This window comes from Canis lupus, chromosome 28 (assembly GCF_003254725.2).
Source record: "Canis lupus dingo isolate Sandy chromosome 28, ASM325472v2, whole genome shotgun sequence".
Taxonomy (NCBI): Eukaryota; Metazoa; Chordata; class Mammalia; order Carnivora; family Canidae; genus Canis; species Canis lupus.
In genome coordinates this window covers 16,715,762-16,736,151 of record NC_064270.1, presented here as the reverse complement: position 1 = coordinate 16,736,151, position 20,390 = coordinate 16,715,762, and the positions used below count along the sequence as shown (strand labels likewise).

At 42.6% G+C, this 20,390-nt stretch overlaps 2 protein-coding genes across 4 annotated transcripts in view; one reads left to right on the top strand and one right to left on the bottom strand.

Annotated features, from left to right (window-relative positions):
- Positions 1 to 3,293, top strand: part of LOC112672291 (inositol 1,4,5-trisphosphate receptor interacting protein) — a 33,118-nt gene extending 29,825 nt beyond the window's left edge. The window contains exon 5 of the transcript XR_004810058.2: positions 2,643 to 3,293. The gene's annotated coding sequence lies outside the window, so the exon portion shown is untranslated. The remainder of the gene's footprint in view (positions 1 to 2,642) is intronic.
- Positions 3,290 to 20,390, bottom strand: part of GSTO2 (glutathione S-transferase omega 2) — a 24,371-nt gene continuing 7,270 nt past the window's right edge. For 2 of the 3 annotated variants that reach the window (XM_025467127.3, XM_025467126.3), the window contains exons 4-7: positions 17,988 to 18,210; positions 16,945 to 17,046; positions 4,717 to 4,823; positions 3,290 to 3,583 (exon numbers count right to left, since the gene is read on the bottom strand). In XM_025467127.3, coding sequence (XP_025322912.1) covers positions 3,424 to 3,583; positions 4,717 to 4,823; positions 16,945 to 17,046; positions 17,988 to 18,210 — 592 coding nt within the window. In that variant the 3' untranslated portion in view covers positions 3,290 to 3,423. The remainder of the gene's footprint in view (positions 3,584 to 4,716; positions 4,824 to 16,944; positions 17,047 to 17,987; positions 18,211 to 20,390) is intronic. The other variant, XM_025467128.3, reaches the window with a different exon arrangement.

Sequence of the window (20,390 nt, the reverse complement as noted above, 5' to 3'; positions counted from 1 at the left end):
GGACTGAAGCTTAGTCAACAAGAAAGCCCCAGGCAGCCTGGGTGGCTCAGCGGTTTAGCGCCGCCTTCAGCCCAGAGCGTGATCCTGGAGTCCCAGGATCAAGTCCCACGTCTGGCTCCCTGCATGGAGCCTGCTTCTCCCTCTGCCTGTGTCTCCGCCTCTCTCTCTCCTCTCTGTGTATTCTCATGAATAAATAAATAAAATCTTAAAAAAAAGAAAAAGAAAACAAGAAAGCCCCCTACCCCCTCGAGCAGGATATTTGGTTGTTTGTGAAGATTTTAGATAAATGGAACCAGATCGACATAAACCATGAGAGTTAAGCTTGGTTCTGAAGGCAGAGCAGAACAGAACCCCTGCATCAAGATGGCCATTGACTTTGACAAAGGAAATGCGGACCAGGCAAGACATGAGAGTAAGGAATCAGGTGGAGAGACACCCCACGCACACTCTGCCACTGCCACGTGCCACCAAAGCTCCAGAGAGCAATGTGGAGGCACACGCAGAAGAAACATTCCAGCTTCTACCTTATAATTCAGATTTAATCCACCTGAACAGTTAGTGACTGTGTTGTCAAAGATGAGAGAAATTGAGAGCTAGAAGCAATTCCACGTAACACTGAGTCACCATCTGCCCCCCAACCCTTCCCGCCCCACCACCACTGCCAGCCCAGCTGTCCTAGTCACTCCACCGACCCCCAGACCGCATCAGGATGTCACTGGACTCACTCCAGTCCAGAACCTCTAAGGAAGGGAGCTTCACAGGACCTCCTCTGGTCGTGGACTTGGATGTTAACCTCGTGTGCGATGAGGCTCTTTCAAATGCGGTGGTTCAAACTATTTTTCTCTTTTTTTGCTCTGCAGGACATAGAGAAGAGCTTTCACCTTAAATCTGTAGGTTTAACATGCTTTTATAAGATAGATACCAACTGTTAAAAGTGGTTATCTCTGTGACACGAGATGGTGGAAGGATTCCCTTTTTTTTTTTTTTTTTTTTTTTTTTTGCATTGTTGCATTTCTTTTAAAACCCTGATATATTATTTCTTGCCCTCTCCCGCAGTAAAAGACATGGTATTTCAAAAGCTCCTCACGGAGCATTATTTAATTGCCTCTTGTCTCCAGGCTAAATCCTCGTTAATTTTATCCAGAGGTTGACAACTGAGTCCTCTGTGGGGCAGACAGGTAACATAAAGGAACGAGAAGGGAGACGTGGAAGGCAGTGCAGGTGACCATGGCAAACTGCAGAGAGCACGCCTGGCTGAAAGGCATCCACATCCTCAACTGGGCTGCGAGCCACCAGCCTGCAACCTCTCCCCACGAGCACGTTTCTCATCCTGTGTTTCCTGGTTTTTCAAGCTTTCTAAATTAGTATGTAGAGCCCCAAACAGAACATCTTTGGTTTTGGTCATCCAAAGACATGCCATTATCTGTTGTGTCAACAGCAATTTTGGTCTCATGCCAAATACTCGCCAGCACACAGGATTTACTCCCAAAGAGACTGATCCGTCCCCAAGTCCTAGGAGAGGCTACAGGGGCCGAGCAAAGATCCCAGGAAAATGTGACTCGCAGACTGTACTCTGCATTGGCTCAGGTGCCATGACAACAAGGCCCATCCTGAGCAGATGCCACAGCAGACTGCCCCTGTCACGCGGCGCCTGTTCTGGCAGCCCAGGCTACCTCACCAAACAGGCTTGCTTCTGTCCAACTGGCTCGAAGTCACACTGGTAACTATTTACATGAGTCAAAATCCACCCAGAGGCAGCAGATGGCCAGGCCAGGTTGAGACGTGGGGAGAAACTGGGCTAGTTGGACTGAGTCAGAGGCAGGGGCTGTAGACAGCCCATCAGTGGGCACTGACAAGTCAAAACATCACTCCCACTACTGCCTGGCCTTTCACATGGCCGGGAGGCTGAGAAAAGATTGGGCATGAACACAGCTGAAATGATCACAGGCTGATCCCTAGACCATGAGATAAAATGGTATTGGACAATCCCGTCCCACTCCTATGGGGTGAGTGATGGAAGCTCCCAGCCTCGGGTACCCACCAGCATCCCTGGCCACCCTCCGGGGATCTTAGTCACCTTCAGTGCTGAGCAATGCGGGGCAGAGTCAGCAGAGGTGCCACACGAGGCCAAGACAAGCATTCCGACTGCCAGACAAGCAGCTCCAAAGCACTAAGTTTAAAATCTCAACCAAGATGAGTGGAAGGACCAGGGGCTCCTGTGTTTTTGTCATCTTTAGCCCCCACATGGCCCAGGGCTTGGTACACAACAGGCAACCAGAGGCATCTGCTGGGATTTGAAAGTGTGTGTGACGCAAATCCAACAAAGTGACCTTTGCCTGTGACTGGGTTTGGGGCGTGTTTATTTTTTTTAAGGCAGGATGTCAGCTATAGAACATTTTGTGAGCCATTCTGAGCCCTGTCAGCACCGGTGAAATTCTGACGTAGTTAGTTCGGCGGAGACAACGGGTGTTTCATTTCCTGCTTTGGAATTCCTTTAGTCATGAGACCCTTGGTGTCTCCTAGGCCCATGCCAAAGTGGGAAGCCGAATGACACTCACATGCCCATGCGGACAGCAGCTTTTGCGTGCCAAATGGAAAGTATTTGGACCTGAAGTGTTTTTCTTCTTCCTCCTCTTCTCTAGCTCTCCTCTCACCAGGAAGGTTGTGGATGGTGCCAATCGGGAGTGATGATCATCACAGATGGGCAGGCCTTGAACCTCCACATCTGGAGGTCAAACTGGACCAAAGGTCGAGGAGCCAGGAGGCACACAGGCTCCCAAATGAGCTTGGACATGAGCACCAGGCCCTAGAAATTTCTAGACAATCACTAGAAGGTAGGGGCCAGAAGAGTCATACAAATGGATTATCAGAGGGATCCCTGGGTGGCGCAGCGGTTTGGCGCCTGCCTTTGGCCCAGGGCGCGATCCTGGAGACCCGGGATCAAATCCCACATCAGGGGATCCCTGGGTGGCGCAGCGGTTTGGCGCCTGCCTTTGGCCCAGGGCGCGATCCTGGAGACCCGGGATCGAATCCCACATGGGGCTCCCGGTGCATGGAGCCTGCTTCTCCCTCTGCCTGTGTCTCTGCGCCTCTCTCTCTCTCTGTGACTATCATAAATAAATAAAAATTAAAAAAAAATTTACAAATCCCACATCAGGCTCCTGGTGCATGGAGCCTGCTTCTCCCTCTGCCTATGTCTCTGCCTCTCTCTCTCTCTGTGACTATCATAAATAAATAAATAAAAATTAAAAAAATTAAAAAAAAAAAACAAATGGATTATCAGAAAGAATACATTTTCTGTCTCCATGTTTATTGGGAATCTCAAAGAAAATGAACAGAGATTGACTGACCCACCAAAACAATTCCTGATGCAGAGGCACGACATGCTTGGGAACTCTGGATGGTGAAGGAGTGGATTGAGGCTCAGCAAATTAGCCCATAGTCAAAGGCATCAGGGTTGTTCTGAAAATAAAGATTCAAGAAGCCCGAGAAAACGCTCTTATCTATGAGAAGAGCGCACACTGTGGGGTCCTGCTTCATGGCTGCTGTCCAGAGCCGAAGTGCTGGCGTGTGGTTCAAACAGCTGCAGGACAGGAAAGAACTGTTAGCTCGTCTGAAAGGGAGGCCATCGGGAGACATGGCGTGCACTGCGTTTTAGATTTACAAGATACAAAAGACTGGTTTACATGGGCAATAAAGTTATCTTAGTTATCTTATTATGAAACTGACCATGATCATATACTGCAGGAAAAAATCTTATTTTGGGCACAGCTGTGTATGTTTTGAATGACAGAAGCTGTTGTTGGTTTTAGCAAGAGTTATAATACTTGTGGATCGACTGCTCTGGGGAAAGAAAGTGTCTGTGCTTTGCTAACCAACCGAAGTCTGAAAAGAATGAAGACAAGTAGTTCCCAAAAACACTTTTTAAAAGTCAGCAAAACCAACATCAAACCTTGAAATAATGGAGCTGACTGAGCCCTTTCAAAGATGGATCAGGAGACTGAGGTCTAGGATATACAAGTGGCTTGCTCAAGACAGTACAACTGGTCAGTGGGAAATCTAGAAGGTGAGGGTTTGAGCCATGGTTCAGTACTCTGTCCCTAGGGGACACAGGTTTTGGTAATGTTTATGTTGAGACATATCTAAAATATCTAATATGTTTAAAATATCTAAATATGGGGGCATCTGGATGGCTCAGTGGTTGAGGATCTGCCTTTGGCTCAGGTCGTGATCCCCCAGGGCCTAGGATCGAGTCCTGCATTGAGCCCTGGCAGGGAGTCTGCTTCTCCTCCTGTGTCTCTACCTCTCTATGTCTCTCATGAATAAATAAATAAATTAAATATTTAAAAATAAAATAAAATATCTAAATATGTTCTATCTGACCTTCCTTCGGAGGTGTAGGAGAGCACTGCTGGGTGGATTCACATCCACATATTGTGAGGGTACAGATACAGTTCTGCCTCAGCAGGACCCGGTTCCCCAATGCCAGAATTGTCCAGCACCCACCCTGTGACTGGCTGGGAGTAGAGCAGGTGCCAACTCAAGTTCAACGTCTCAGCATCATGGGAACAAAGCACTTGTTCTACCTGGGGACCCGACACGGTCTCCTGAGTCCACTGGGTAATTTCTTCTACTTTAAACACCCCTACATCTCCATGGTGAATGGCTGGCCACTCTGTTTGTTACCCCGTGCAACCCCACAGTCAAAGGTCTTACTCGGCGATTCCATACACTTCCAGCCGCTCAAACCAGGGCCAAAAGAGGTAATCAATCATGGATATACAGTCTCCACCAAAGAAGACGGTGTTCTGATAGCCAAGAATCTATAAGTTTAAACAGAACAAAAGCAAGTTAATTTACCTACCTGCTTACGTATTTACAGATGCTAAATACAAGTATCAAATGGATTCCCAAAGGGGGAGAGCCAAGGCTCTGATTCTCCTTCCAATTTGTTAGACAACGTGTCTTCTCTTCTTCTAAGGTTTCTTCCACTTCCTTTAAGGTCAAACTCCCAGCCACACTCAGCCTTTCCCCCCTTTCAACACTGGAGCAACAGGGTGACCTAGGGAATTTGGAGGAAAACCTAGGCAGAAGGAGCCTAACCCCTCCCTCTTAGCCGAAACGAGGTTCCTCTGAATGCTAAGTTTTCTATGGAGGAGCTCAGTCCCTGGAGGCAGGGGCCTGCCCCACACTGCCCGTTACTGAGAAGGAGGGGACCACATTAGGAAACCTGTTCTCCAGGATCCACCTTATCCATAATTAAGGGGATACCCTAGTCTATATGTCTCCCCCTTTAGACTTATTTCTCAGTTGACTCAAAACTAAGGCAGGAAAGGGGTGCCTGGGTGGCTGAGTCAGTTAAGCATCTGACTTTTAGTTTTGGCTCAGGTCATGATCTCTGGATAGTGAGATCGAGCTCTGCATCAGGCTCCATGCTAGGTGAGGAGTCTGCTTGAGATTCTCTCCCTCTCCCTCTGCCTTTCCTCCTTCTCACACACACATGCTCTGTCTCTCTCTAAATGAAATAAAACTTAAAAAAAAAAAAACTAAGGCAAGAAAGAGCAAATGCTATTTTAGTGGACTCCTTCAAATTCTAACATTGCCTTTATATAATATTTTCTTTCTTTTCTTTCTTTCTTTCTTTCTTTCTTTCTTTCTTTCTTCTTTCTTCTTTCTTTTTCTTCTTTTTTTGAGCTCTTTGAACTTCAGACTTTTTGGCCACTCAACACTATCAACTTTTTACATTAATATAGAATTTCTTGGGCAGCCTGGGTGGCTCAGCGGTTTAGTGCCATCTGCAGCCCAGGGCGTGATCCTGGGGACCTGGGATCGAGTCCCACATAGGGCTCCCTGTGTGGAGCCTGCTTCTCCCTCTGCCTGTGTCTCTGCCTATCTCTCTCTCTCTCTCTCTCTCTCTCCCTCTCTGTCTCTCATGAATAAATAAATAAAACCTTGAAAAAATAGAATTTCTCATTAGCCCAAATTTGCCCAGATAGATATACTGCAACAGATAAACTCTCAGCAGATAACTAAAAAATGGTTAAAAAAATAGTTGAAAATTTTAAAAGCAAAAATGCTTACTAGAGGTTATTGTTGGACCAGGTCGTTGTAAAGAGAAAAGATGGTGCCAATTATGTAATTAAATCAAATAAATAACTTTTCTGACCCATATAACTCATAGACAACTACATACTTCTCTATAGCTATAGAGCCAGATTCCTCTATCCTTTATCTGGATTTTGTATTCCTATCTCTATCATTCAAGCTTGACTCTTCGTACTCCAGACCAGCTTTTAGACTCTCTGATATAGTCTAGGGTTGTTGTTAAGAAGGTCAGCCCAGGAGCAGGCTGACCTGGTCCTATCCTGGGCTCTACCTCCTATTCAATATGGAATCCTGGACAACGTACCTACCTCTCCTCCAAGACTCAGTGTAAAATAGTGGTAAGTTAGTGCCCACCTCAGAGGTTATGGTGAAGAGTGCCGTCACCATGCATGAATTAACATAAGCTTTTACGATGAGAAAGTACAAAGACAACCAAAGTGTACCTCTACAGAGAGCAGATGCATCTCTGACAGAAAAGATCAATGCGATCTCCCACCTGCCACCCTTCCCCACAGAAGAAAGCAAATCTTATTGCCCTGAAGTCCAAGTTTTCATAATCCCTCAATATGGCATGGAGGAGTTCCCATTACGTGTGCTGGAAGTCTGAAAAAATGTGAGGTAGCACCACTTTGTTCAAGAAAACTAACAGGATGGTACTAAACCAGCAGAGTCTGGCCAATGAAAACTGAAAACAGAGGCTATTTTAAGGCATAAGGAAAACATCGGACTTACAACAGAAAGGAAGAAATTGCTCAGTTTTCATGGATTCCAGAGAGCATCAAATCTCTTTTATGTTCAGGAATGGATAGTGATTACCCAAACTTTTATCACTGGCTTGGAAACATACTTTTCCAGCTTATTATTGGCCTTCATGGCGCAAATCAGAACAAAATCTAAATCGATCAACCTTGGAACATCTGTATAGCTCTTCTCTTTACAGAGCAGGGGTGCTCTTGGGAAAGTCCTTGTCAGAACAAATCACACATGGGCATTTATTGGAACCTGTGACAGGTCCTTTGGTAAAGTGATATTTTGAAAATGAATAACTGCTTAGTCATTGATATTTATTTAGTATATATTTTTAAGCTTTTTATTTACTTAAAATAGAAGTATGTCCTTAATACACATGATGTTATAAATACAATCAATTCTTATATGAACGCTCAATAATTCAAGTCCAATCAAAGTACATGGTACAATAAAAAGATGAACATATGGATGGAAAAGATGTGGCATCACTTTGCCAGCCTCTCCCACCCCCAAAATACATATTCACATTCCCTCCAACTTTTTTTTTTTAAGATTTTATTTATTTACTTGAGAGAGAGAGAGAGAGAGAGAAAGCGAGAGACAGAGCATGAGCGGAGGGAGAGAGGCAGAGGCAGAGGGCGAAGCAGACTTGCTGCTGAGCAGGGAGCCTGACATGGGACTCGATCCGGACCCAGGGATCACGACCACAGCCGAAGACACATGCTAAACCAACTGAGCCACCCAGGTACCCTGCCTCAGACTTTCTTAAATCCAAGTGGTTTTTTTAAGATTTTATTTATTTATTCATAAAAGACAGAGAGAGGCAGAGACACAGGCAGAGGGAGAAGCAGGCTTCCCGCAGGGAGCTTGATACAGCACTCCACCCTAGGACCCTGGGATCATGACCTGAGCCAAAGGCAGGTGCTCTACCACTGAGCCACCCAGGTGCCCCAAATCCAAGTTTAATATCAAAATTCCTTAGAATTCTTGATACAGCTGCCGATTCTTGAGTCTTGCCTCAGACGGGCATTTCTCTACTGGGTTTCTCATAAGGCAAGTCTAAAAGTCCCAATAGGAAAAGCCATCTTCTGGGGTGCCTGGGAGGTTCAGTTGGTTAAGCATCGGCCTTCAGCTAAGCTCATGATCCCAGGGTCCAGGAATGGAGCTCCTGAGTCGGGTTCCCTGCTCAGGGGGAGTCTGCTTCTGCCTCTCCCTCTGCTGCTCCCCCTGCTTGTGCTCATGCGCTTGGGTGCGCGCGCTCTCTCTCTCCCCCTCTCTGTCAAATAAATAAAATCTTAAAAAAAAAAAAAAAAAAAGCCATCTTGCTGTAAAGTAGCACAAAGTGCTGGCTTCTTTTCAGAGTGATGTAAAACATGCCAGTGATGTAAAACATCCTGGCCAGGCCTCCTTAGAGGTCTCTTGAAATCTTTAAGACCCTCAGTGGGAGAGCTCCCTTCCATGCGAACCTGATAACCTTCCAAATACGTGCAGTGGCCTTTCCCTTGAGAATCAAAGAACATCAGGACTGGAAGGGTCACTGGAATTCTGCTATGGGACTCCCCTCCCATTCTACCATTTATCTACACCATGCTCATTACACAAGGGATTGGAGATGCAATGTTAAAAAAAATATGTGTACCATAAAATATTATATATGAAAAATAAGAAAACACTAAGATCAGAGAAAACAAAAGTCTAAAGAGGAGGTCAAAACAAGGAAGGAAAGGACATCAAGATATCAAGCCCGGGGTCCCACAGAGTTCCTTAAAGAAAGCTTTGAATTTGACTTGAGTTTCCCGGCAGCCAAAGGGGAGAGGATTGATTCTTGCCTCTCACGGGGAAGCACAAAGGGCCTCTCGCTTTTCAGGGGATGAAACAGTCCCAGGGAGGTCAAGGAGCTCTTGGGCAGTGCAGAGCTAAGACAAAAACAGCTTTCTCCTTATTCCCAGATGAGAGCCAGCCCTTGTGTCACCGAACTTTAAATATGTAAGTATGAGGATCCTAAGCACAGCAGCTTTGCCAAGTCTCTTCTGAATTCTTTGTTCTTTCAATTTAAGTATCAGCAAAAAGCTTAGAATCAGCAAACTCTGTAAGCCTCTACAGCCAAGGCTTGCCCAGCGATGAGCTTCCCTGTGAGAAGTACTTCCCAGTCTTATTTTCTCTCCTCAAACAAGGGCCTGGCCAGAGTACCTACCCCGCTGAGAGGCGAGACACAATCACGGTAGAAAAACCTGATGGAAATTCTCTCCCAGGGCGCCTAGCTGGCTCAGTCTGTAGAGCACGTGACTCTCGATCTCCCGGTTGTGAGTTCAAGCCCCACGTTGTATGGTGATTCCTAAAACTAAAATCTTTACAAAATTCTCTCTTTCCTGTTCTATTCCATTGATAAGAAGGTGCTTAGGAAACTTTATTAAAATAGTTGTCCTGTGTTCTGTTTAACCTTAGTCCTCTGCTTACAGCCAGTTAGCAACTCTGACAGGCTTTAGGATAAACAGTGAAATAGGATAGTGGGATAGTCAGTAAACTTCTCTTCAGTGGCTTATCCTCCCTAAGTGTTGTATCATCACTAATGGAAGAGGAAGCTGTGCTATAGCTCAACCCACTCAGCAGTGGTTATACTAATATCCAACATCATTTTCAAAACTCTACTTTGAGTTCTTTTTGTCACCCACCTACCACATGATTGATACTGGCCATTCTTAATGTTGAATAGCTTCTCCCACAATAGAATCCCTCACTTTCAGAACTACTGTCCTCGGTATGCCAAGCAAGATAAAATAACCTGCTTAGAAAAGATGCTTTTCTTTCAAGGTTCCAGACATCTACCCCAGGCCACACACAGCCAGCAGAGGGAGGTAAGGCTCCAGCTTCTAGCTCTCCACTTTCCTAAAAGTATTAACACATCTCCAATCCAGGCTTAAGAAGTAGGATATTTGGGGGGAAAGCCATTTTATATCCTGCAACATATTTTTTTTAATCTACTTTTAAAATCTTCTGTTCTCCAGCTCACTGAAAAATGATTAGATAGCCTTCTCTTGCTTTTGAATGTCCAAAGAGATAAGGAGTGAACATGCAGATTAAGCAGGAGGGACTGTTGGGCATGAGAAAGGTACAGTATTTCCACCCCTTGAACATGAAAAAGCTCGGATGGAAAGGCTCCTTCTCTTCTGCAAAGGCCTCTCGGGCTCCCCCAGGAGGACCCAAAAGAGGCTGGCGCCAGAGAGCAGGTGGAAGGAAGAAGTGTGTGGGGCTCCCCCTTGTGGCCATCGATGTGAGGCTCCCTGGCCGTGGCTTTCCCAGGAAGTTCACCAAGGAGGTGAAAGAAATTTTGTAAGGTTTTGGGGAGAGAAGCAAGATCACAAAGAGAAGCAAATCCCAGACTTCCTCATGCCAGGCATTCTAAAAAGCTTCCATCTACGGTCTCGGGTAGTGAAACTTGGGATCAGCTTCACTAACTGTGCTTAACCTTGAAGAGGTCGCTGCCCTGCACCACTGTCATTGCCTCTAAGGAGGACACAACGCTGTGGCTTGCAGAGGTGATGCCCTCCTTGCTGGAGAACAAAGAAAGCTTTTTTTTTTCTTGATGGAAATAGTTCCCCCCCACCCACCCACCCAAAGGACACAAAACCACCTGCCAATACATGCAGGCCAAGACAAAGCAGGCCCTTCTCAAGAAGCAGCAGCAAAGTACTCAACTCCAGGGCAGAAATCACTGAGTCCATAAAAGATAAGATAAGGTTCTCAAGATTCAAAGTTTGGGTCCCTGTTGCACTGAAGTGCAGCTGAGGTTGAGCTAATGAGAATGAACCAATTCCCTGTAAAATGAACCAAAGGAATAGAAACAAACTTGGAATGCATATAAAACCATTTCTCCTCTGGAAAGAAGCCTTAGAGGCAGAGTCTGGGACAGAACATGCCCCTCCTGCTGCTCATCAATTATGACCTGGAATCCCCTATGAAGATTCAGAATGCAATTTGTCAATATTTAGGGATTAAAGAACCATCCTGAAAATTCTATGCTGGAGAGCTCCTGGGTGGCTCAATTGGTTAAGCACCTGTCTTTGGCTCAGGTCATGATCCCAGGGTCCTGGGATCAAGCCCCATATTGGGCCCCCTTCTCCATTGGGAGCCTGTCTCCTTCTCCCTCTGCTGCTCCCCCTGCTTGTGCTCTCTCTTTCTCTGCCAAATAAATAAATAAAACCTTTTGAAAATTCTATACTGGAATCCATTTAATAGGCTTACTTCTTTTGTCAATATATATGTGTACAATAGTAGTGGGGGAAGCTAGTAGACCAACACCTGACAAGTCAAATACCTTTAAAGTAATGGATGGTGGATGAAAATATAAATGAATGTTTTTAATTTCCCCTAGAGGGGAAGATGACTTCTTACTCATAAAAGCTGTGGAAGAAATCACTGGGAAGACCTATAGCACAATATTGTTAAATGTTATATTTCTGTTACATACAAAAAAGATAAGCCAAACTAAAAGTTAAAACAAACACACACAAACACACATTTTTGAAAAACAGGCAAATATCGTTTAAATATAAAGAACTCTTTAAAAGGAACTTTTACAAATAAACAAGGAAAATCACGAAGATCTTAATAGACAGATGGGTAACAGACTATTTTCACAAACAAAATACAAAGAGATGGCATACTTTGGGGGAAAATCTTCTATTTCACTAGCAATCAAAGAAATACAAATTAAGTCAACAATGAAAAACTACTGCTTCTCTCCGAAGCAGGCAAATATCTTCTTTATTGAAATCTCCCAACAGTGAAAAGGGGAAGTGCAAAGAGAATTTTTATATACTGCTGCTGGTGGGGGCAAACACCACAAGTCTTTGGGGAAGCAATTCAGCAACACAGAGCTCAAGTCTCTAAATGTTCATCCCCTTTGATCTGGTAATTTTGTTCCTGGAAGTCTGGCCCAAGGACATATTCTCAAATAGAGAAAATGTTTTTTATGCAAAAAAAAAAGCTGCTGTTTCTTGCAGCACCATTCATTCACAATAGTAAATGACTAGAAACAATCTACATACTCCTAATGGGGGTGCTGGATAAATAATTCATTTATACACATGGCAAATTATGTAAAATGAAAGTGATTTTTTTTCTATTTTTAAAGATTACATATGTAATACAGAAATACATTCTTTTTTTAAAAAAAAGATTTTATTTATTTGAGAGAGACAGAATGAGCAGTGGAGAAGGGTAGACAGAGAGAGAGAGAATCACAGACTCCCTGCTGAGCAGGAAGCCCACTACCAGGCTCCATCCCAGGACCTGGAGATCATGACCTGAGCTGAAGGCAAACACCCAACTGACTGAGCCACCCACGTACCCCCAGAAATACATTCTCATTATTTAAAAAAATTCAAATGATAAAAAGCAGCATAAATGGCAAAGATCTGCCCTTGCTCATTCTTGCTTTTATCCACTTTTCTTTCCTAACCCAGTACTAGTCACTCTCCCAGTAGCAGCCTCTACTGGGAATGTGATGTGTATCCCTCTAGGCATTTTTCTAAACATCTATTTATATGTATATCTTCTATATCTTTACATGTATATCTTCTATATCTTCTAATGAGATCATTTTATCTCTATTACTGTGTAATTCATTTAAATATTTCCAGGCAGTCTTTTCACATCAGTACACATGGATCTACTTCATTCATTTTAAACTGCTGTATAGAATTTCCCAAGACGAACATAATTTATCTAACCATTCTCTGTCTAATGTACATTAAGGTTTATAATTTTTCACCCTCATAAACAATGCTTCTCTAATAAAAGCTCTTATACATATAAACAAGCATTTTACAGAGTTTATAAAAATATAGAAAGATCTTTACATCATAATGGTAATCCAGTTCTATATGCAGTACAATTTTAACTGCATAAAAATATACACAGCAAAAAAGGACAGAAAACAAAAAGTCCAAAATGATACCAGTAGTTGTTTCTAAGTAGTGGGATTATGGATTCTTTGCCTTGGTTTCTATATTTTTCTATATTTCCCAAATTCTAATGAACAAGTACTTCTTTACAATTGGAGAAGAGTAAAAGTAATCTCTAAATAATTGGGATAAGCATTATTCTATTATTTACATGGTGGTAGATGGTATAGCAGAAGGCTACTAACAGAAATACAGCAAATATTAGTTTCCTGAGAAAGCAGCTATCAGAACTGGACAATGGATGAAGTTGCCAAAGTAGCAACAGCACTAACACCACTAAATTAGCCATTGTGAACAGAGGATAATCAGTTCTCTGGTGAGAAAGGATGGTGGTTGCAACTTAAAAATGGCATATTAATTAGTAGACATGCTAAATCAGCTGACAAACTCAAGAGAACTGACAACATATATCCAACACAAAAACTTGTATACAAATGCTCACAATATGATTATTTGTAGTAGCCAAAGAGTGGAAACAACCTAAGTGTCCAACAAATTATAGATAAACAAAATATGGTATATCTATCCATACAAGGCAATACTATTCAGGAATAAAAAGGAATAAAAAAGTGAACCTTGAAAATGCTATGCTAAGTAAGGAAAGCTCGTGAAAGGTTAACATTGTATATTTCCATTTATATGAAATTTCCAAAACAGGTAAAGACAAAAAGTAAATTAGTAGTTGCCTATGGCTAGAAAAGTTTTGAAGAAATGGGAAGCCAATGCTAATGACTAAGAGATTTCTTTTTATGATGACGAAGTGTGCTAGAATTAACAAGTGGTGATGGTTGCACAACTCTGTAAATATACTAAGAACCACTGAACTATACACTTGAAAAGGGTGAATTTATGGTATGTGAATTATGTCAATAAAGCTGTTATAAAAAATAGCTAGTAACAATGAATTTAGTTTGTAGACACAATAAGATAGTTGATAATAAAATGAATTTAGCTTATAGTTTGCCATACTCAAAAGGCTACAGAGAGTTATTTTTGGTAAACAATTAGCCAGATACAAACTCTCTTTCCTTCATGTTCTAGTGACATCAAAAGAGAACCAACTAAGCAACAGATAATTTCATTATCGAAATTAATAAAAATTAAGAAAGAAAAATAGCAAAACATAACCAAGACAATATTGTCTTATCTATTGGAGAATAGACAGATTAAAGATTAAGGTTATGGAAGAAATTTTGAAGCAAGAAAATATTTAACTAGAGATGCTTCTGAGTGATATAAATACAACTTATACAAGTTTGACCTCAGCTACACACACAAGGCATGTAATCAAATTTGGCAACATGGGAAACTGCATGGAGATACCACAAGGCAGGTTGAGAATGCCAAGAATTAAAAACATCAAGTGTCCTGTGGGCCTAGAAGTTGAAGGCCTCAAGTTATTAGCCAGGTTCTCACTCCCGCAGGGTTTTTCCAGAGTTATCTACATTATCACCCTTCCCGTTCCCTTTTATTGAGTTCTGCTGATGACTAGCTGCAGATCAAGCAACAGTCAGAATACAGAATTCATAAGCACAGAAACTGAATTAGAGCAAAATTCCGAAGCATCAGAGAAATCTGGCCAAATTTTGTCTTTCACTGCCCTTGTACGTAAGTTGACTGCTGAATGAAAACATTCAGAATGGCAAACACACGCACACACACACACACACACACACACACACGGAGAAGAAGCAGGAACAGCAGCGCTGAAAGGTCTGGCACATTCAAACCCACAAAGATAAAATGAAGGTGGGCTCAAGTGTTATTCTGATATGGCAAAGTCAACCACAAACATTAAAAAAAGAATAAAGCTAAAAAAAATGAGTGCCGCTGAGACTGATTCAGTAAAGGCTAGGAAGTTGGTTTCAAAACAGAAAATCTAGTTACAAAATGACATCCCCATTGTTTTAAAACTCACAATAATGTTCAGAACAGGAAAGCACGTGGGGAGGCTGCTGGTTTGATCATAAAACAGCAGTAAGGCATCTCATAGAATTGTGAACATATTACAGGAAAATATGGTTATAGAACAAGCACAATGAATCTTTAATTTTGATGGAACTGGTTTTCTAAAAAAATTAAAATTCAGGGTATTGACTTCAAAAGAAAAAACTGTCAAAGTTCAAAGCTGTAAAAGGTAAACTGAGCCTTTTGCTTGAGGAGAACATGGCAGAAACTTATGAATCAGGACCTTGACTTGCTTATTCCTCAGAAGGACCATGTATATTTAATACGCTTTTAGCCCACACAAGATCCTGATTATAAAAACCATGCAAAAGAGTTGCACAAGTCAGGGAACATTCTCTATCAAAATGACTCTGATAAGTTTCTGTTTCATTAGAATCTCCTAGAGTCAGTATATTGGTATTTAGAGGATTGAATCAAATAATTCAAGCTAACTGGGCATGTTTCAGATTCTGATATTGCCTACACTGTATTTATAATTCTTGCTAATGATGGAACAAAACCACATTCAAATCTGCTAGAACAGGGCAGCCCGAGTGGCTCAGCGATTTAGCGCCGCCTTCAGCCCAGGGCCTGATCCTGGAGACCTGGGATCAAGTCCCACATCAGGCTTCCTGCATGGAGCCTGCTTCTCCCTCTGCCTGTGTCTCTGCCTCTTTCTCTCTCTGTGTGTCTCTCATGAATGGATAAATAAAATCTTTTTTAAAAAAATCTGCTACAACAATGCTGAATACTTACTCAGAGGTCCTTAAATCCCATCATTGAAAGCTACCTACACATGGACTAGTTAACAGGTTATTTCTAGGACTCAGCTACTGAAGATAAAGTGGAAATGTGTTATTCAGTGATGTGCGGAGCTGACCAATCACCAATCACATCTCTTCTCAACCCTGAGATTAGAGACAAAACATTGGTAGGTCAAAATCAGCTTTTGGTGGGAATATTTTCTTCACTGAAATCAGAAAATGCTATAAATCAGAGCTGCTTTTTCCTCTTTCAGAGAGTCATTTCTTATAGATGATTATTCATCATTCATAAATACTGCAAATGTACAAATCTAAGATAGGCAGCTGGAAGTGTAAATAAATTTAATCTGCTTCCACTTGACAAAGGTCAAATGGAAGAGTATTAATAATGAGCCTTCCTTTAAGGGGAAAAAACAGCATTCCGATAGCTGTCAACAGAGTTACAACCCACCCATAAAGGGAATGTATCAGTTTCTAGAACAAAGATAAAGGACATTGTAGAACCACCTTCTAGATTATTCTAGAGGTAAGGGGTAAGCAGCTGTATTACTGCCAGGTTAGGGAAGGGTCTCCTGGCAGAGATTGCTCCTTGCCTACCCATAGCCACTTTCCCCTCTTTCTTAACCACAGAACCCTGATTTTATCCAGGGTGTCCCCAGAAAAAAGACTACATTTCCCAGCTTCCCTTGCACATAGTTATGACCCTACAACTAAGTTCTGATTTAAGTAGATCAGAAGAGATTTAAGTGAGATTTAAGTAGTCATTGAGCAAGAATTCTGGGAAAGCCTTTGAATAAAGGGGCATGGCTTTTTGCCATTTTTTCCCTTCTTTTCTCCTTCCTGCAACCTGGAGCTTGGATGTGATGGCTGAAGTTCCAGCAGCTATATTGTCATTTTGAGGATGAAAGACTTGTATTAAAGATGACAGAAAAGATGAAGTCTCTAGGAACTATTAGGAACTATTAAAAAAAGGCCATCAAACTAGCCCTGAACTGCACTACCTCTGGCTTCTTTGTGTAAGAGAATAAACCCTTATAAAATAAATTTACAGTCAGTAGATTCCTTTTACTAGTAGCCAAGCAAAATCCCTAACGAATATAAATCTTAACCTCATTGGCAGAAGGTACAGAAGCCATGCAGAGCTACTTAAGGAATGTGGTAACTCAGGGGAAGGAAGAAACTCATCACAGGCCCTTCCCCCTTCCTTGCCAGATTTTCAAGAATAATTCTATAGCAAGTGAGTGGAGGGCAAGTACCCACAAGTTAAAATTAGATGAGTAGTAGCTGAACTTAACCAAAGTCTGGCAAAAAGAATAAGTCTGTGAATGCAGGGGCTGTCAGAGTGACCAGGCTAGGGATCTTGCATTGCTTTTTTCCCTGTATCTAACCAGGAGAAGGGCCCCTTTTTGTACCTCTTCAAGGTTGCAGAATTCCTGACGCAGGGCTAGCTTCAGATCAGTGCATTCTCTCCCGCATCTCAATGCTACCAGACACTCCTTGGTCAAATGTGGGACCTAATCAGAGAACACAGGTTCTTAGTGGAGAAGTCAGGAAACACTGTGCTCCTGCTCTGCCTAAAAATGCAGCCAGAGCTTTATCACTCCAACTTAACAGGCTAACACCCACATCTGGGCTCTGCACCTCCTCAGAGGGTCCTCTCTGTGGTTCCAGGAATCCACTGTCCAGCCCCTGGTAAAACAGGGTGCTTTAAAGGGGGTTCTCCAGTGCTCCATCCTTGTTCACCTACTCCACACTCTACAAACTTAGGCAGGACACCTAACCTCTCTAAGCCTCAGTTTTGTCATTTGAAAAATGGATACAATAACAGTACCTACCCTAAAGTGTACTAGTGAGCATTAAATGAGTTAATCTTTATAAAGCAGGTAGGATAGTGCTTGGTACAGCATAAATGGTCAAGCCACGTCAACCCTTAATGTCCTTGACTTCCTTTTATCTCTTTTCAAAGAGAACCATCAAAAAATTTCCCCATCACTTTTTCTTGTATTATCAACAGGTACCGACCTCTTTTCTCTCTCCTTCGCATTTCCTGGACAGTTGGCACTGTTGTTCCACATAAAGGGCAATTCCCTTTCATCTATTACCTTCTTCACACCCCAATATTTTTATGCCTGAAACTTGAGAAATACTCCCTTTAAAGCCCTACTAGTTTTCAGCTCTTTCAACATTCCTCCCTTGGGTCACACGGTCATAACCATGCCATAACCATACCCCTTGAGACTGCTTGTCGAAATAGAAAATTGCTTTAGGCCTTTAATCTTTAATATTAGAGGTGACGGCCCTACTATTATTCCATACTAGTTATCCTCCTAAGATATGCGTAGTATTACAACACAACAATTTGACCAATGATATAGCCTAAAAAATGAACTGAAGTTTGAGAAAGACATACAAAGTAAAATATGCTGTAAGTGACTTTTTAAAAAACTGCATATACCTTATAGAATAACTCCAATAACATCTTTTGGCGAGCCCGCTCATAAGGATCATATGGATACAGCTTTCTTCCAGGATAAGCATCATCCAGGTATTCGCAAGCGATGACAGATTCGTAGATCAACTGACATTTGCTGTTCTCCAGGACAGGAATTTGGCCAAAAGGGTGCTTCGTATAGTACCATTCAGGCTTGTTTCTCAGGTTAATGTTGATAACTTCATGTCTTAAAAAGCAAAGGGAAAACAAGACAACAAAAATGAGAGGCTTACGCAGACAGAACCTCATTGGGAAGGTAGAAGGAATCAATTTATAAAATTTAAGTTTGTAGTTAAGTTTCTCAAACTTTAGGTGTTTACAAAGAAAATTACATAGCAACATCACTGTCTTCATCCCAATAGTTAATATGTGCTAAATGTTTTCTCTGCCTTGTCTCATGCACTCCTTGGGATTCCTGGCTCCAGGAGGTTGAACCTCCTGCCCATTATCATTGCTGCAAGGACATAGTAGAGCCAAGGAGAGCCCGGAAGTCTGACTCAGAGCTCATTCACTTAACCATAGCATTACAGAGTTTTATACACTATAGAGCTTGCAAATACAAATCTGATATTAACAGGTCACAACCGAATATGGTACAGGTTAGCAGTTATGAGCTCCCATTCTAGCTTCAGACTGACTGGGGTCTGGATGGTCTACCTTGTGATATTGGCCAAATTCCTCTATCTCTCTGTGCTTAGTCCTTAATTGTAAAACGGGAGTAATAATTGTACCCACCTCTTGGCATTGTTGTGAGGACTGAATAAGTGAGTATGTCTACAGTGCTCAGGATAGTGCCTAGGTACATAAGCATCAATAACCTTCTTATTCTTCTCATTATTAATTATTATTAGAGGCTCAAGCCTATAAAGTTACCAGAAGTGCTCACCTATGTTTAAAAGATTAAAGGAAACAAATGAGTATATTCTTTGCTCAATCAAGGAGATTGTCTTGAATCCTAAAGCAGTGGTTTTCAACAGAAAGTGATCTTGCCCCATTTGGGGACACATGTTAATGTCTGGAGACATTTTTGGTTGTTATATCTAACGGGTAGAAGGCAAGGGATGCTGCTAAATGTCCAACAATGCACACAACAGCACTCCACCCCAACCTAAACACACATACACACACAACAACTACCTGGCCCAAAATGTCAATAGTGCCAAGGCTGAGAAACCCTGCCCTAAAGAAATATTTACCTTAGTTCCTAAGCTACCAATTTTTCACTAAGGGTAAAACATCAGGCTATTGTTTTTTTAAATAGGTAACTTTAGGGCCGACTAGACTTGAGCAATAAGGAAAAATCTGGAAATGCATGTCATATACATTCGACAAAGCAGAATTACATTATTTTGTTTAAAGATATCTCTATAGGGATGCCTGGGTGGCTCAGCAGTTAAGCATCTGCCTTCAGCTCAGGGCATGATCCCGGGGTCTAGGAATCAGGTCCCACATTGAGTTCTCTGCAAGAAGTCTGCTTCTCCCTCTGCCTATGTCTCTGCCTCTCTCTCCATGTGTCTTATGAATAAATAAATAAATACAATCTTTTTGTAAAAATCTCTATATTAGTATAGGTTATAATATAGTCTCTATATTAGTATGTCTCTGGCATGATTCTGAAATTCTGAAATTGTCCCTTAAAGGATGGGCTCTCCAAGAGTCAAAAGCCTGGAATAACACAATCTTAACATTTTGGCTTTGAGGCCAGCTGCATTTGGCAGTCCCTATTCCAGACCTCCTTTGCAGGTGCTAGTTTTACAAAATTCCTTCTGGAAGAAAATGTACCTATTTCTCAGTATGTCAGAACCTTCAAGACACCTCTCGACTGAAGTTCTTTCTGTTTTCATTGTTTGGAACTATTTGTTCAGTCATTCAGAAAGTATTTTTAAATACCTATCTGGCACCAGGCTTTCTTCTAGCTCAGGAATAAGAGAGGCAAAAGCCCTACCTAGAAGAACTTACATTTAGTCCCGGTGGGGGTGTGGGGGGTTGAGTGGGGAGGAGGTGAAGCTGGGGCAGCGGTGGAAGTGGGGCTGGGCAGCGTGGAGGAAAGAGGAATAAACGGATAAAAGGCTGGGTGCGGGAAGCGCAGTGGAGGAGGAGAGCCGTAGGTGCTTGGGGGCGGGGCGGGGGGGGGCGCAGGTGCCTGGGGCGGCGGGGGTGGGGGGGCGGGGGGCGGGGGGCGGCGGCTGGAGCGGTCGGAGAAGGCCCGGAGCCTCCGCAGCGCCCCGCCTGCAGCGGCCTTGCAGACCAGGGAGTTGTCCCAAGACTCTCACCAGGGACAGGGCTCCGAAGAAAGCTCTGCAGTTCAGGACCGCCCACTGCAGAACCCACCCTCGGCTAACCGTTTACTGATCCATGTGTTTTAAG